This window comes from Vipera berus (assembly GCF_964194415.1).
Source record: "Vipera berus genome assembly, chromosome: 6".
Taxonomy (NCBI): Eukaryota; Metazoa; Chordata; class Lepidosauria; order Squamata; family Viperidae; genus Vipera; species Vipera berus.
In genome coordinates, this window is record NC_138208.1 from 87035954 (window position 1) to 87053667 (window position 17714).

General features: G+C 42.5%; 1 protein-coding gene across 2 annotated transcripts in view; it reads right to left on the minus strand.

The window, feature by feature from the left end:
- Positions 1-17714, minus strand: part of RBM17 (RNA binding motif protein 17) — a 35059-nt gene that overhangs the window by 5212 nt on the left and 12133 nt on the right. For both annotated transcript variants that reach the window (XM_081331452.1, XM_081331451.1), the window contains exons 3-8: positions 17065-17181; positions 13170-13336; positions 10975-11072; positions 9183-9239; positions 7276-7417; positions 668-819 (exon numbers count right to left, since the gene is read on the minus strand). In XM_081331452.1, the coding sequence (XP_081187578.1) occupies positions 668-819; positions 7276-7417; positions 9183-9239; positions 10975-11072; positions 13170-13336; positions 17065-17181 (733 nt within the window). The remainder of the gene's footprint in view (positions 1-667; positions 820-7275; positions 7418-9182; positions 9240-10974; positions 11073-13169; positions 13337-17064; positions 17182-17714) is intronic.

A 17714-nucleotide genomic window follows, 5' to 3' on the forward strand; every position in this document is an offset into this window, starting at 1 on the left:
ACAAAGCTTGTTACGCTAAACTATAACAGCCAAGTTATTTTAAAAACCCATTTAACATATTCTATTCTATTCTATTCTATTCTATTCTATTCTATTCTATTCTATTCTATTCTATTCTATTCTATTCTATTCTATTCTATTCTATTCTTATTGGGACGCAGTGGCTCAGTGGGTTAGGACGCTGAGCTTGTCGATCAGAAGGTCGGCAGTTTGGCGGGTCAAATCCCGAGTGCCGCGTAACAGAGTGAGCGCCTGTTACTCGTCCCAGCTTCTGCCAACCTAGCAGTTCGAAAGCACATAAAAATGCAAGTAGAAAAATAGGGACCACTACGGTGGGAAGGTAACAGCATTCCGTGCGCCTTTGGCGTCTAGTCATGCCGGCCACATGACCACGGAGACGTCCTCGAACAAGCGCTGGATCTTCGGCTTTGAAACGGAGATGAGCACCGGCCCCTAGAGTTGGAAACGACTAGCACGCATGTGCGGAGGAACCTTAACCTTTACCTTATTCTTATTCTATTCCTGTTCTGTTCTGTTCCAAGATTGGTCAGCCCTCTACATCTAATCCCTACGGAAAACTACCTTACAATGGCACATGCAGACATTGTAGTAGAAAGGCACCTTGGACACCACCATCCCTTCACTCCACAGGGCCTCCCTAACTTACCTTTATCAGCAGCATCTCCAACAATGATTTTGCCACCCCGCTTGCTGGTTTTCTCCACCGACAGGGCGGTGCTCAAACCCTGTTCGTGCTTCCCCAGACCTTGACCTTCTCTGAAGCCGTATTTCTGCATGATCTTGTGAGCCACCGTGCCTCTGAAGACAGAAGGGAGAGTGAATCTCGGCCATCCGGTGTGGGAAATCAGGTCAGGTGGGCAACGTTCGATGGCTCTCTAAAATGCAGCTAGTCCTCGACTTACAACAGTTCATTTAGAGGGTGGAAACTAACCAAGGAGAGGAGCAACCTAGAACTAAGGAGAAACTTCCTGACAGTGAGCACAATTAACCAGTGGAACAACCTGCCTCCAGAAGTGGGTGGATGCTCCATCGCTGGAGCTTTTTAAGAAAAGACTGGGCAGCCATTTGTCTGTAATGGTACAGGGCAAGGGTCGGCAACCTCGGCTCTTTTATTATTATTTATTAATTCGGTTTATATACCGCCCTACTCCCAAAGGACTCAGGGCGGTTTACAAGGCAAAATTTTATGACTCATGGACTTCAACTCCCAGAATTCCTGAGTCAGCATAGCTGGGAGTTGTAGTCCACGAGTCATAAAAGAGCCGAGGTTGCAGAATTAGAGGCTTAAAAGAGAACATTAAGGAAGATTTAAAGCAGCTGGTGTCTGAGGCTTTTGAAGTGGTATTGAACCAGCCAGCATCGGAAATAAGAGCAGCTATGGATAAAGTGTTTCGTGTAAACTCATGGATTGCCAGGCAGAGAAAGTTGCCTAGAGATGTGGTGGTTTACTTTACAAAAAGAGAAATTAGAGATGAGGTCATACAAGCTGCTTATGATGCTAAAGTTGTGATTGCTGATCAAGAAGTCTTGGTTTTAAAAGAGATCCCTCCAAAGATTTTGAGGAAAAGGAAGGACTTCACATTTCTTGTGCAAGAGCTCAAGCAACGAGACATAAGGTTCAGATGGGAGATTCCAGATGGGCTGATGGTGATGTATGAAGGCAAAAGGTACCGGTTGATTACGGTGAAGCAAGCGCGTGATTTTTACAATACTGTTTTGAAAGCAACCCCATTAACACTTCTGGAAGCTGCAAAGGGACCTGGAGAAGGAGAAGGAGAACATCAAGAGGATGAAACAGAGGAAAATGGAGCTGGAGGAGATCAAGCTACAACTTCTTTGGAGGATCCTAGAGAGCAAAGGGTAACACGTGCTGCTTTAAAAAGAGCAAAGAAAATAAAAGAACAAGACCAGCAAAAGTCTTCAGAATCTTCACAACGTACTCATAGCCAAGCAGTGGGAGGAGCACGGCCTAAAGAAGACAGTCCTATCAAAGCAGTGCTTCGAGAGCTTTGGGAGGATATGCATGGCAACTAAATTTTTGACTTGGAACGTTAATGGACTAAATTCACCACAGAAGAGAAAGAAGGTTTTTCAATATTTAAAACAATTTAAGATAGATGTCATATGTTTGCAAGAAACGCATATTAGGGCTATGGACCAAAAGCTTTTATCGAACTCAAGATTGGGTACGCACTTTGTTGCCTCTGCAATGAATAAGAAAAACGGAGTGGTTGTTTATATTAAAAGTGCCATAACAGCGGATTTAATTGAAGCAGATAAGCAGGGAAGATACGTACTGATAGACTTGTTGCTAGAGGGCAAAAAGACGCTTTTAGTTGGACTGTATGCCCCCAATCAACAACAACAACAGGCTGACTTTTTTAGTTTACTTCATACAAAGCTTACCCAGTTGGATTATAAATCTTTTATTTTTATGGGGGACTGGAATGGTGTTATGGATGTACAGATGGATAAGGCTGGAGCTTTTAAGCGCATTCCAAGTCATGCTAGACTGCCTAAATCCTTTTTTGAAATGAAGGATGACTTGGAATTGCGAGATATCTGGCGCGAGAGATACTCGCAGGAAAAGGATTATACTTTTTACTCTGATAGGCATCAATCTTTTTCGAGGATTGATTTTATCTTGGTGACTAATGACTTTTTTTTGAGGACTAAAAAGGTGAAGATTTGTGCAAGAACTATCTCTGACCATAGTCCAGTGTGGTTAGAGATTGATAAGGAGAAAAGAGACAGGCGCTCGTGGCGCGTAAATGAGAATTTGTTTAGAAATCAGAGAAATGTGGAAGAATGCAAACAGCGGATGAAGGATTTTTTTGAAACTAATATGAACAAAGGTACTTCTATGGATATGGTCTGGGATGCTAGCAAGGCATACATGAGAGGGGTGTTGATATATATGAACAATAAACATAGACGTGCTGTGGAAGCTAGGAGGAAAGAATTGGAGAATGAAATAAAGGAAAAAGAAAAGGCTTTGATTTTGAACTCAGAGGATGTGAAGACTAAGGAGGCCATTAAATTGTTAAGAGGACAATTTGATAAATTAATGGCTGACCAAGTGGCAACCAATCTGCGGTTTGCCAGGCATAATACTTTTTGTAACGCTAACAAACCAGGTAGATGGTTAGCTTATAGATTGAGGAAAAAACAAAGGGCTTCTAATATAGACAAGATTGAGCATAAAGGAAGGGTTGTGTTTCAACAGGACCTTATCAAGGACGCTTTTGTGGATTTTTATTCTAAATTATATGCTAAGGAGAAAATTAATGAAAAAGACATTGATGTATATTTGGAAAATGCTAGCATCCCGGTTCTTACGCAAGTACAAAAAGAAGGGATTAATCAATTGATCACAGAAGAAGAAATTTTTACAGCAATTAAGGAACTGAAGGTGGATAAAGCACCAGGTACGGATGGCTTGACTGCGGCCTATTATAAAAATTTGCAATTAGAAATGATAAAACCGTTAAAGGAACTGTTCCAGACAATTCAGAGGGGGGGAAAGGTGCCACCGTCTTGGAGAACAGCTTTTATCTCTTTGATTCCGAAGGAAGACCAAGATGCTACTCAAGTTAAAAATTATAGACCGATATCGCTTTTAAACACAGATTACAAGATATTTGCTAAGATTTTGGCTAATAGACTGATGAGGGTTCTGCAACAGGTGATTCATGGGGATCAAACGGGGTTTATTAGTGGTAGGCAAATGAAAAATAATGTGAGGCATATAGTTGATGTGTTAGAGTTTTTGGAAAGGAACAACCAGATTGCTGCGGTGCTAATTTTTTTAGATGCTGAAAAAGCTTTTGATCAATTGAATTGGAAATTTTTGTTGAAAGTTTTAGATAAAATGGATTTTGGGGAAAATTTTTTACAACCGATCAGGGCATTATATCAAAAACAAACTGCCCGAATTATAGTTAATAATAGCTTGACAGAAGTATGTAATATTGAGAAGGGCACAAGGCAAGGGTGTCCGTTATCGCCCTTGTTATTTGTGTTAACATTAGAGATATTATTGGTTAAAATTCGGAATTCGGAAAAAATTAAGGGGATTCAAATTGGAGATCAGGACTACAGATTGAGAGCATTCGCAGACGATCTGGTTGTTACAGTGACCCAGCCAGAGAACTCTGTTGTGGACCTGATGGAGATAATAACACAATATGGGAAGGTTTCTGGATTTAAGGTAAATGTTCAAAAAACAAAAATTTTGGCCAAAAATATGACAACACCGCAAAAGGCCCTTTTAGAAGGATTAACTGGATTTGAGATTGTTAAAAGGGTTAAATATTTGGGGGTGATTTTGTCGCCCTCCAATACAAAGCTATATAAAAATAATTATGAAAAATTATGGGGGAAAATTCAAAAAGAATTGGAGAGTTGGAAAAAATTGCAATTGTCTTTGTTGGGACGAATTGCAGCAGTGAAAATGAATGTCCTGCCTAAATTCTTATTTTTATTTCAAATGATACCGATTCTTAAGAAAGATTCTAATCTGGAGGAATGGCAGCGTGGTATCAATAAATTTGTCTGGGCAGGGAAAAAACCACGAGTTAAACTTAAGATTATGCAGGATACTCGTGAGAGAGGTGGCCTTAAATTGCCTAATTTTAAATTATATTATGAAGCTGCTGCATTAGTAGGAATAAGTGACTGGATTAATTTGACGCAAGGGAGGTTATTAAATCTTGAGGGCCACGATTTGTTGTTTGGCTGGCATGCATATTTGTTGTATGATAAGAAGGTAGACAACGTGTTTAGGGTGCATATTCTAAGACAGGCATTGCTGAGAGTTTGGAAGAAGTACAGACATAAGTTAAGCTGCAAGATACCATTGTGGGCAATTCCAAAACACGCAATAGAAAATATACATGCTGGCTTCAAACATGATCTGACTACGTACAAGGAGATTCTTAGTTTGGAAAGAAACGTTTGGTGTTTGAAATCATATAGCCACTTGCGAGAAGAGAAGGTTGTTCAAAATTGGTTTCAATATACTCAGTTACGGGCCAGGTGGAAAGAAGACCAGAAAAATGGATTTACAATGACTGATGAAAATTTGATAAAGCAAATTAGGAATCAGGGACCAGCACATATTAAACGGATATATCTTGCATTGATAGAGATTGACTCAGAAACAGAGCTTGTTAAGGATTGTATGATAAAATGGGCCCAAAATATCCAGGAAGTTATCACAATGGACACGTGGGAAAAGATTTGGGTGAGGAACGTAAAATTTACACAAGCTCAAAATTTGAGAGAGAATTTTTATAAAATGTTTTATAGATGGCATTTAGATCCTAAAAAGCTTGCAAGTATGTATCCGAATTATCAGCCTAAATGTTGGAGGTGCGGTGATGAAGACGCAACATATTTTCATATATGGTGGACATGTAAAAAGGTTAAGGCTTTTTGGATAAAAGTCTGGTGGAACATGCAGAAGATTTTTAAACAGAGGTTAAAGTTTTGTCCGCAATTTTTTTTGTTGGGAATAATTACAGATGCCACAGTTGTGGACACTAAGTTGATGTTGAATTTAATTACGGCGGCAAGACTTTTGATAGGCCAATATTGGAAGAAAGAGGAATTGCCGACCATAGAGGAGTGGACTTTAAAGGTTTCCGACCTGGCAGAGATGGCGAAGATTTCGGCCTATTTGAAAGATCACTCGCAAGAACGATATATTATGGAATGGAGAAAATGGATTGATTTTATCCAGAACAAGTATAGGGTTAAGAAGTTTTATGTAGCATTTGAATAAGTCTTCTTTCGTTTTTCTTTTTTTTTTCTTATCTTAGTTTCTTTTTATACATATTTAATATTATTATTATTTGTTTTATCCTATACAAGCTAGAGAGTGATGGATTTTAGAGCTTATAATTTTTAGTATATGATTGTATATGACTGCTTTTTATATATATACCTTGTATTTAGCTCTGGGAAGTCGGGGGGGGGGGGAGGGGGGGAGGGGGGAGGTAGGGAGGGGGGAGGTAGGGAGGGGGGAGGAGGGAGGGGGAAGGGGGGATTTTTAAAGGAAAACTGTATTTTAAAACTTTTCAATAAAAAAAAAAAAAAGAGCCGAGGTTGCCTACCCCTGGTATAGGTTTTCCTATCTTGAGCAGGGGGTTGGACTAGAAGACCTCTAAGGTCCCTTCCAACTCTTCTGTTATTCTACTGACTGTTCAAAGTTACAATGGTACTGAAAGAAGTGATTTATGATCGTTTTTAAAACTGATCCACTTTCTATGATGTGACCAAAAGTCAGACGCTTGGCAGCTGATTCATATTTATGACGGCTGCAGCTTCCCGGAGTCATGTGATCCCCTTGGGCAGGGATAGGCAAGCTTGGCTCTTTTATGACTCGTGGACTTCAACTCCCAGGATTCCTGAGCCAGCATGGCTCAGCTTGGAAACCTCTCCCTTTTCCCTCAGCATGGCAGGCTCTGGAATTCTGGGAGTTGAAGTCCACAAATCATAAAAGAGCCAAGGTTGCCCACCCCTGGGCTAGGTGATTAAACATGGAGGTATATCTAATGGCAGGGGTAGGCCACCTTGGCTCTTATATAACTGGTGGACTTCAATTCCCAGAATTCCTGAGCCAGCATGGCTTAGCATGGAAACCTCTCCCTTTCCCCTCAGCATGGCTGGCTCAGGAATTCTGGGAGTTGAAGTCCACCAGTCATAAAAGAGCCAAGGTGGCCGTACCCCTGCCCTTGGGGGACCTTTTCCTTATTTAAAGAGACTTTTAAAGAAGGAAAACAAGTGTCAACTTTGCTTTAAAAATGCAATTATTTCCTCTTCATTTTGCTGCTCTTTTCCTTTTCCTTCTCCGCCACAGCCCAGATGCAATTTCCATCTCTGGGCTCAGCCGCCCGCACGTGCCTCCTCCAGAATTAGCCCTGATCTCAACTGAAATGAGGGCAAACCCACGAAAGGAACCGTAACTCTGCTGCCTCGCTGTATTTTTAATGGCCTGAAAGCAGCACCAATTGCATCAACAAGCTTAGGGATCTCAGTCCAGTCTCTTGCCGATGAGACACTGTCTCGGATGGCGGCAGGCCGAGCCGCTGTTAGCGGGAAGCATTTCTGAGCTTCTAACTTGGGCCCCCGTGGCCTTGAGGCAAAGGCATTTCGAGTATCCAAGCCTCTCTTTTAAAATATTCTCAATTCCTCATGCTTTTCGCTGCTGCCCCCTAGTGGTCTTTTGCGGGAAGTCTCCCCAGCGCTCACCCCATGTTTGCAAGGAAGGAATTGCTGGGCCCGGTTGGGGAACGAGGCCTCTCGGGCTCATCGTACATCGGGGGAGGAATGGCGGCCTTGGAGGATGAACCGCGAGGCCTCGGCTCTTCCTCGTAGGGGAATGAGGATACAGCTGCGGGAAAGAAAGACAGGACATTTTTAACCACCAAGGCAAAAATCCAGAAGCGTGGATTCCTGTGCTTCAGTTGACCTTGCAAATAGCCGGTGATGTTTTATTTTAAGGTCCTCCATTACTGCTCTATTAATGAGATGGAATCCCTTTTTCCCCCAACCCCTGGACTGTGGACCGGTACCGGGCCGCGACATGCCAGCAACCGGTCCAAAGAAGCAGAGCCCTACCCGCGAGATGCAAGCAGCACACAAAATCACACCCCCTTCAGTCCGCCGAAAAACCTCTTTCCACAGAACTGGTGCCCCAAAGGTCGGGGACCTCTGATCTAATCCATCACAGCATCTTTCTTTTCTTTTTTCCTATTTCTTTTCTTCTCTCTCTCTCTCTCTCTCTCTCTCTCTCTCTCTCTCTCTCTCTCTCTCTCTTCTACCTACCTACAGCACGGGTGTCAAAGTGCCAGCCCATGGGCCGGATGCATCATACCAAAACCGTATCCACCCCATTGCCGGCAATGGAAAAAAAGTTGCGATATGTCGCGACACGTCATGTGACGTTGCAAGTTTGACACCCCTGATCTATAGTATCTATCTATGGTATATCTACGATTTGTTGTCTGTCTCTCTCCCCCTCCCTCCCTCCATGCATCCATCCATCTACAGTATATCTATCTACGGTCTGTCTGTCTGTCTGTCTATATCTATCTATCTATCTATCTATCTATCTATCTATCTATCTATCTATCTATCTATCTAATTTATGGCTGATAAACTTTTTGTAAGCTGACAAGCATCTCTTAAGAGCTATAAATTGCAAGATAGCATTTAAAACTGACTTCTGGTCAATTTTGCTGTGTCATTCCTACATCCCTTCATGTTCTTCCAAAGAGCAAATCTGCAGCTGCCTTTCCCTTTTCAGCCTGAGATTGTTAATCCCAAAGTACTCCAGAACCAAAGATGCCTTTTCAGGCATTCCCACGGTCAAAAGATCTCTATTTACAAAACACGGTAATTTACTTATTCGCCAATCCATGACAGATGTCCAAGGGGACTGTGTGATTTTGGAGCTGGATTCTTAAAATCAGAAATGACAACAGCAGCGGCTTTTACTGTAGTCACTTCCTCACTGAGCAACTGTTCAAAGTTTCAATGGATCCCTCCCAAAAGATACTTATGACCTGGTTCCAGAGTTCCGGTGGCTACATACATCTCCAGGTCACATAGTCACATTCTGAACGCTTGGCCGTCTTTATTTTTTTTTACATCCAGCTTCAATGTTCTGTGATCGTATGACACCATTTACAACTTTTCTTCCAGATTCCAACCAGCATGGATTTACTTAACCACAGTATTTGCTTAATGACCAGCACATTAAAAAAAATCGTAAAATTGGGTCCAGTCACATAGGTCAGAGACCCCCGACCTCTTGGGCACCAGGGACCTGGTTCCGTGGAGAGGTTTTTCCGCGGACCGGAGGGTGCGTGGTTTTGTGTGCTGCCTGCATCCTGTGGATGGGGCTTTGCTTGATTGTGCGGATCGGTTGCTGGTATGCCATGGCCCGGTACTAGTCCACAGCCCGGGGGTTAGGGAGCCCTGACGTAGGTGCTTCGGCTTACAGCCATCGTGATTTACGATGGAAATTCCAGGGGTGCATTTATTGGTTTAATTGGATTTCTTTGCTGCCCATTTCACCATGAGGGGAGTCTGGGCGGATATGGTTGTTAAGCCGAGGACTAACTGTAATTTAATGAAAAAATTAAGGTGCGTACGTTCTTTGTCCTTTTCAACCAAAGAAGTAGGTGGTGCAATGGCGGCTCCTCCCATACCTGCATAAGAAGAAAAAAAATATCTATGAAAACCAATATTATACACACACACAGACACAAAATATCAATGTGTTCATCTTTAAAGGGCCTCAATTCCTGGTTGCTTTTATTTTAAGTTTGCTGCATCAGAAGTCTGGCTGCTTAGAATATACGAGAATTTCGTCTGCAGACATTTAGATCACTCAAAAATTAACAGGTCTGTGCCCAAGCAGGCTCCTAAGGTGATGCACTCTCTCTCCAGGGTTCAACCTGCTTTGAATCGTAGCTAGTTCTCATGGCAGCCTCAATTGGACCGTTATGCTTTTGAATCGTAGCTAGTTCTCATGGCAGCCTCAATTGGACCATTATGCTTTTGAATCGTAGCTAGTTCTCATGGCAGCCTCAATTGGACCATTATGCTTTGGGCTTCTAAAGGATACAATTTTTGCAACGGGATTATCGAGGTAAGAAAAGAGCAGGCACAGCTGGTGGGGGCGGAATTAAACAAGTCGTTAGCTTAGAGTCCTTGCGATGCCACAAATGATTCAAGTTCCTCCCTCCCCCTGGCATTTCCGCTGATCTTTATCTAGTGCCAATTCAGAGTGGAATTTTAAGTTGACCAGATTTTAGCGTAGGGGTTGGATAAGTCTTCTCTGCTGCAACCTTACAAATGGTCCTGATACTTTGTACTTGACAATCCCTAATGTGAGATGAGTAGAGAAGTCAGCTTTCTGGCATTCTCTTGTACCCCATCAGCTGGTGCAATGCAGCAGTGCTGAGGGAGTCAGGCAAACCCTTTCATAAATGAGAAGGCATCAAGTAAAAACCGGGGCGGTAGCAGAGAGGGCTAATTGACTGTTTTGACAAAAGAAGTAAGTACTTTAGTTTCTGCTTGGAAACTGCTTCTGGACTTTGTGCTTGAGGTGGGAGAAAATAATGCTGTGATTTTGGGTTTCACTGATTAGATTGATTTGTTGATATAGAAATGGCTAGTTCATACTATAGAAATGTGAAATGAGGTTCGATGTCAATGCCTTATTTTACTGCAACTATTCTTTCTCTTCTCTTCTCCATTGCATCTATTCTATTCTCTATTCTATTCTCCATTGCATCTATTCTATTCTATTCTATTCTATTCTCCATTGCATCTATTCTATTCTCTATTCTATTCTCCATTGCATCTATTCTATTCTATTCTGTTCTCCATTGCATCTATTCTATTCTCTATTCTATTTTGTTCTATTCTCCACTGCATCTATTCTATTCTGTTCTCCATTGCATCTATTCTATTCTCTATTCTATTCTGTTCTATTCTCCACTGCATCTATTCTATTCTATTCTCCATTGCATCTATTCTATTCTCTATTCTATTCTCCATTGCATCTATTCTATTCTATTCTCCATTGATTCTATTCTATTCTATTCTATTCTATTCTATTCTATTCTATATTGATTCTATTCTATATTGATTCTGTTCTATTCTATTCTATTCTATTCTATTCTATTCTATTCCATTCCATATATTCTATTCTATTCTATTCTATTCTATTCTATTCTATTCTATTCTATTCTATTCTATTCTATTCTATTCTATTCTATTCTATTCTATTCTATTCTATTCTAATAAAGTTTACATTAGAGATTGCAATATCTCTGGTGTTTTGCTTTGTTGGGCTTCTCAACCAGAACTTGACACAAAGTCAGACAAGAGGTCTGATTCACGCATATGGTTTGGTGACTAAAGAGTGCTTCTCACTTCGTTTCCGCCTCTCTCTTTCATAATCTTCATCTTCATCGGAATCCGGATCTGGCCGTCTGGAAAAGCCACTTGCCTCGTGTCTGTCTTTGCGCCTCCTTGAAATGGAAACAGAAAATAAGAAGGCAATTGTCCACAAAGGAAATCGGGATAGAACAAGTCCAAACAATGGCTAAATTCTTAGTGAACTCGGCTCTTATTCTTTTCGTTTCCAGGATCTACATTTATACCATTTATTCCAATGTGTTTCAAAAGATTCTGAGGAACAGCAAGACAGGAACTTATTTACAGTAGTCGTATGTAATAATAGTAATAATAGTAGTAGTAGTAGTAGTAGTAGTAATAATAATAATAATAATGATGATGATGTTGAAAGGGACCTTGGAGGTTAATAATAATAATAATAATAATAATAATAATAATAATAATAATAATAATAATAATAATAATAATAATGATGATGATGATGATGTTGAAAGGGACCTTGGAGGTCATCAACCCCCGGCTCAGGCAATAAACCCTATGCCATTTCAGACAAATGGCTGTCCAGTCTCTTCTTAAAAATGAGTATACTTCCAATTCACAAAAGGTATTTCCGTGTACAAAATTTGCTGCTGCTTAATATACGCATACAGGCAGTCCTCAACTTACGAACGCAACGGAGCCCAAAATTTCCACTGCTAAGTGAGACAGTTTGTTAAGTGAGTTTTGCCCCGTTTTACAACCCTTCTTGCTACAGCTCTCACTGCAGTGGTCAAGTTAGTCCGATGGTTGTGAAGTGAATCTGGCTTCCCCACTGACTTGGCTTGTCAAAAGGTTGCCCAGAGGCGATCCCCGTCATAAATGTTGAGTCAGTTGTTGCCAAGTGTTGCAACTTTGATCACGTGACCACAGGGATACTACAATGGTTGCAAGTGTGAAAAACAATTCTAAGTCCCTTTTTCCAGTGATGTTGTATCTTCAAATGTTGACTACTACTACTACTACTACTAATAATAATAATAATAATAATAATGATAATAATAATAATGATGATGTTGGAAAGGCCCTTGGAGGTCATCGTCCAACCCCCTGCTCAGGCAGGAAACCCAATACCATTTCAGACAAATGACTTTGCAGTCTTTTCTGGAGCATTCACAACTTCTGGAGGCAGGCTGTTCCACTGGTTGATTGTCCTTGCTATTAGGAAGTTTCTCCTTAATTCCGGGTTGCTTCTCTCCTTATTAATTTCCATCCGTTGCTTCTGGTCCTGCCTTCGGTTGCTTTGGAGAATAACTTGACCCCTTCTTCTTTGTGGCAGTCCCTGAGATATAAGTCAAGGACTGCCTGTATTCTTGTTTCTGGAGAAGCATTTGGGTCCCCAACCCCGGGTCCGTGGACCAGTACTGGGCTGCGACATGCCAGCAACCGGGCCACACAAACAAGCAAAGCCCCATCTGTGAGATGCAGGCAGCACACAAAAGCACGCATGCTCCGGTCTGCGGAAAAACCTCTCTCCACGGAACCGGTCCCTGGTGCCCAAAAGGTCAGGGACCTCTGCTCCAGCTGATCGCCACACGTTTCATGAATCTAGAAACCACTTCCCCTAGTTCACTGGCTATTGATCTCAAAAATCTCCAGGAACGTTGATCTGAAGTTATATGCACCGATATCCAACTCCTACAGAAAATCAAACCCGGAAGCGAGTGACAGCCCAAGATAAACATACGTATATTTATTTATTTTTTTAAAAAAAACAACAGCACTATTGTTGCCTTTCAAATCCCAAGTTCTTCCATGTGGGATAATAACTGCATCACAAATTGGAGGAGATAAGAGCAAAGTGTAATGTTATTGTACAGCAGGGGTCTTCCGACTTGGCCCTTTGATGACGTGTGGACTTCAACTCCCAGAATTCCTCAGCCAGGCACACGTGCCTGGCTGAGGAATTCTGGGAGTTGAAGTCCACACGTCATCAAAGGGCCAAGTTGGAAGACCCCTGGCTTTATATGGTCCATGCTGGCTGAGGAATTCTGGGAGTTGAAGCCCACAAGTCATCAAAGGGCCACATTGGAAGACCCCTGCTGTACAGTTTCCAGCTGTTGAAGTCCCTGCAACTGGCTTGCCTCCTCAGGAGCTAAAAAATTTTGGTGCAGTCAAAACGGCAACGAAAACCCTAAGCCCTGAACGGACCGCCTGCAATGCCGATTACTCACTTCTCCCTTTCTTCAATCTCCTTCTGCCTCTCCAGCTCCCGTTGCCTTTGCCGTTCTTCTCGCTGGCGCTTGATGACTTTCTCGTAGTCGTTTGGGAACATCGGATCATATTCATCCGCTAAAGGGATCAATACATCTCCTGCCGAAAAGCCGCTGGGGACGGGGTCCTGGGAGGTATAAACATGGAAGACACGACGACAAAAAGTAAGCCAATGCAATTCTTGAAGAAAAGAAAAAAAAAGAGAGGCGGCGCTCCCAGATGAAGATGGAAATTGTTCTGCAACCGATCTGCAGAGAAAGTCTGAAAATGAGCTAGCTGTGTACCAGTGTCAGAACTGTCTGGTTCAAACTAACTATTTTATTTTATAATAGTTCTGTTTACGTGGAGACAGTTCTTCATCTTCATGGCATTTACATGTTTATTTTTCTGGACTCATTTCAAGGTATCCATATCTATCTATCTATCTATCTATCTATCTATCTATCTATCTATCTATCTATCTATCTATCTATCTATCATCTACCTACCTACCTATGTCTACCTACCTATCTACCCATCTCCTTATCCATCCATCCATCCATCCATCCATCCATCCATCCATCCATCCATGTGTCTGTCTGTCTATCTGTCTACCTACCTAACTCCTTATCCATCCATCCATCCATCCCTGTCTATCTCCTTATCCATCCATCCATCCATCCATCCATCCATCCATCCATCCATCTTTCTACCTACCTACCTGTCCATCTCCTTATCTATCCATGTCTGTCTGTCTCTGTCTCTAATCTATGCTCTATATATCATCTCTCTCTATCATCTCTCTACCTACCTATCTCCTTATCCATCCATCCGTCCATGTGTCTGTCTGTCTATCTATCTGTCTACCTACCTACCTAAATCCTTATCCATCCATCCATCCATCCATCCATCCATCCATCCATCCATCCATCCACCCGTCTATCTATCTCCTTATCCATCCATGTCTTTCTACCTACCTACCTGTGCATCTCCTTATCCATCCATCCCTCCACATCTGTCTCTCTGTCTCTAATCTCTATGCTCTATATATCATCTCTCTCTATCATCTCTCTATCTCCTTATCCATCGATCCATCCCTACTGCCTGCCTGCCTACTTACCTACCTATCACCTGTCTCTGTAAAATTAGCTGCCCATCTTGCCACACAGTAAATCTGGGTGATTTACAATATTAAAAGATAAAACTGTATAATTTATAATAATAGAAATAAAATACGGTGTTTCCCCGGAAACAAGATGCAACCGGAAAATAAGCCCTAGCATGATTTTTCAGGACGCTCGCAATATAAGCCCTACCTCCAAAAAAAGGTTCCGTTAAGATCGGACGCATTTAGTACCGTATTTTCCCGAAAATAAGCCCTAATGCATCTTTTGAAGCAAAAATTAACATAAGGCCAGGTCTTATTTGGGGGGAAACACAGCAGTATAAAATCAAGCTAGCTAAAAAGATGGGAAGAGAATATGATGAGAAGGGAAGAGAATGGGATCAACCACCCCCAACATGAAACCCCTCCGTTGAAACCCCAAGCCAACAGGCAGAGCCAGGACTTTAAGCTCTTTTGGAAGGTCAGGCAGGCTGGAGCTGACCTCACTGAAGAGGTTCCAGAGGGCAGTTATGAAATATGAAAAGTTTAGGTCAGGGGTAGGCAACCTTGGCTCTTTTATGACTCGTGGACTTCAACTCCCAGAATTCCTGAGGCAGCCACGCTGAGGGGAAAGGGAGAGGTTTCCATGCTGAGCCACGCTGGCTGAGGAATTCCGGGAGTTGAAGTCCATGAGTCACGAGGGGGCCATAGTTGCCTCATGCTGGCTCAGGAATTCTGGGAGTTGAAGTCCACGAGTCATCAAAGAGCCAAGGTCGCCTACCCCTGGCTTAGGTGGACTGTCTTTTGCAAAGAGTGTATGAAGTAGGAAGTTTTTGCTCCTTTATATTTATTTCCACCTGGAATCTATGGGCATTTTTTTTTCCACTAGGGTGTTAAGAACGTCGATCCCTTAGTAGTCAGGCAGGGCTGGACAACGTTCAAATCTGGCAAGCACGAAGCACTTTAAATTGCGAAATGGCATTTGCTTTTCAGTGGCTGCCTGGAGTTCTTGCTGGTTCTTTTCTTTTTAAAAATTTTTTTGAAAATAATGTTAACATTGCTGTATCCCCCAGTTTGCCCGTTTGGGGGAAGCCAAGGCAGACGTTTCACCGAAAATGCCAATTCAGCAAATACCCACGAATACAGGTAGTCCTCAACTTAGCGACCACAACTGAGCCCCACATTTACGTTGCGAAGCGAGACGTTCGTTAAGAGAGTTTTGCCCCATTTGATGACCTTTCTTGCCAGTTTGGTGAGCCACTGCCGTGGTTAAGTTAGTAACTCGGTTGTTAAGTGAATCTGGCTTCCCCACTGACTTTGTTCATCAGAAGGTCGCAAAAGGGGATCACGTGACCCCGGGACACGGCAGCCGTCATAAATGCGAGCCAGTTGCCAAGCATCTGAATTTTGAACAGAGGGGATCACGTGACCCCGAGTATCTCAATCTCTGAAGTGTATAGACCAGGGGTAGGCAACCTTGGCTCTTTTATGACTTGTGGACTTCAACTCCCAGAATTCCTGAGCCAGCCATGCTGAGGGGAAAGGGAGAGGTTTCCATGTTTAGCCATGCTGGCTCAGGAATTCTGGGAGTTGAAGTCCACGAGTCATGAAGGGGCCATAGTTCCCCCATGCTGGCTCAGGAATTCTGGGAGTTGAAGTCCACGAGTCATGAGGGGGCCATAGTTCCCCCATGCTGGCTCAGGAATTCTGGGAGTTGAAGTCCACAAGTCATGAGGGGGCCATAGTTCCCTCATGCTGGCTCAGGAATTCTGGGAGTTGAAGTCCACGAGTCATAAAAGAGCCCAGGTTGCTGACCCCTGGTATAGACCAGTGTTTCTCCACCATGGCAACTTCCAAGATGTGTGGACTTCGACTCCCAAAATTTTGGGAGTGTGGCTGACTGAGGAATCCTGGAAGGTGAAGTCCACCAAGTTGCCGAGGTTGAGACACTGGTTTAGACACACTTGCACAGCTCACTTGTCATTTCAAACCATGATAGTGTATTAAACTACGTACTCACTATAGACTCACTCACGAGGCAGCAAAAATAGGATAGTAGAGGCAGAAGGAAAAGCCAGCTGGAATACAAATGCAAAATTATACCCAGAAGGGAACTGGCACGTCATGGAGCAAGGAGTCTGAAACGCTTATAAGTTACCATACGGGTTATTTGCCTCTTCACTCTGTCTCACCTTGGCAGTGTGGACTTCAACTCCCAGAATTCCACAGCCAGCCACGCTTCCAGAATTCTGGGAGTTGAAGTCCCCACATCTCGAAGTTGCCCAGATATGTGGACTTCAACACCCAGATATGTGGACTTCAAGATGTGGGGACTTCAACTCCCAGAACTGACAACTGATGCATGTGGACCTCCACTCCCAGAATTCCACAGCCAGCCACGCTTCCAGAATTCTGGGAGTTGGAAGTTCCCACATCTTGAAGTTGCCGAGATATGTGGACTTCAACTCCCAGAATGTGTGGGATCTGTGGACTTCAACACCCAGATATGTGGACTTCAAGATGTGTGGACCTCAACTCCCAGAACTCACAACTGATGGGTGTGGACTTCAACTCCCAGAATTCCACAGCCAGCCATGCTTCCAGAATTCTGAGAGTTGAAGTCCACCCACTAGAAGTTGCCACGATTGAGAAACACTGCTTTAGCTGGTCGTGAGAGGAGGCATTTTGCTCCAAAGGAAGGCTGTCCCCAAAGGGCTGACGGCCTCTTGATGAGGATACCGCTGGGTCCATTTTATAAGCCCCCATCTTACCTTCAAGCCAGCTGCCACATGGGGTGGGGTGTCTACGATCTGGCGCTCATCAGAAGCACTGCCTCGTTTCAGATCAATTACAGGAGCCAGGACTGTGCTTTGTTTTGACCTCTGACTCTACCAAAAAATTAAAAATACACATTTCACACAGCTTCAAGAATTTCATTCCGTGACCTGTGTTTTGTTCTTCTCGTCACCGTCTGAATTATACAGGGCAGCAGCAAATCAATTTAATTGATAAATAAACCAAAGACATCAACTACAATTCCTATCCTTCCCATTTGGCACAGACATTAGAGATGGGAAATGTAGTCCAAAGGCTCTACTATTGAAACATCAAGATGATGCATGCTTTTAAGCAAATTTCACCAGAAAAAGGCAATTTGATTAAAGCATGTATATTTAATTGCATACATTCACAATAATACGACTTTATTGCAAAATATTATCAATATATTTTAATTTAAAGATACATCAGTATCTTTATCTTTATCTTTATCTTTATTAGACTTATATACCGCCCTTCTCCCGTAGGACTCAGGGCGGTTCACAAGGTTTTTAAAATAACAATACAACAATTACAAAAAATAAGAACAGTTAAAATGATTACATTTAAACCTTGAATAAATATAAAACCCCAATTAAAATCC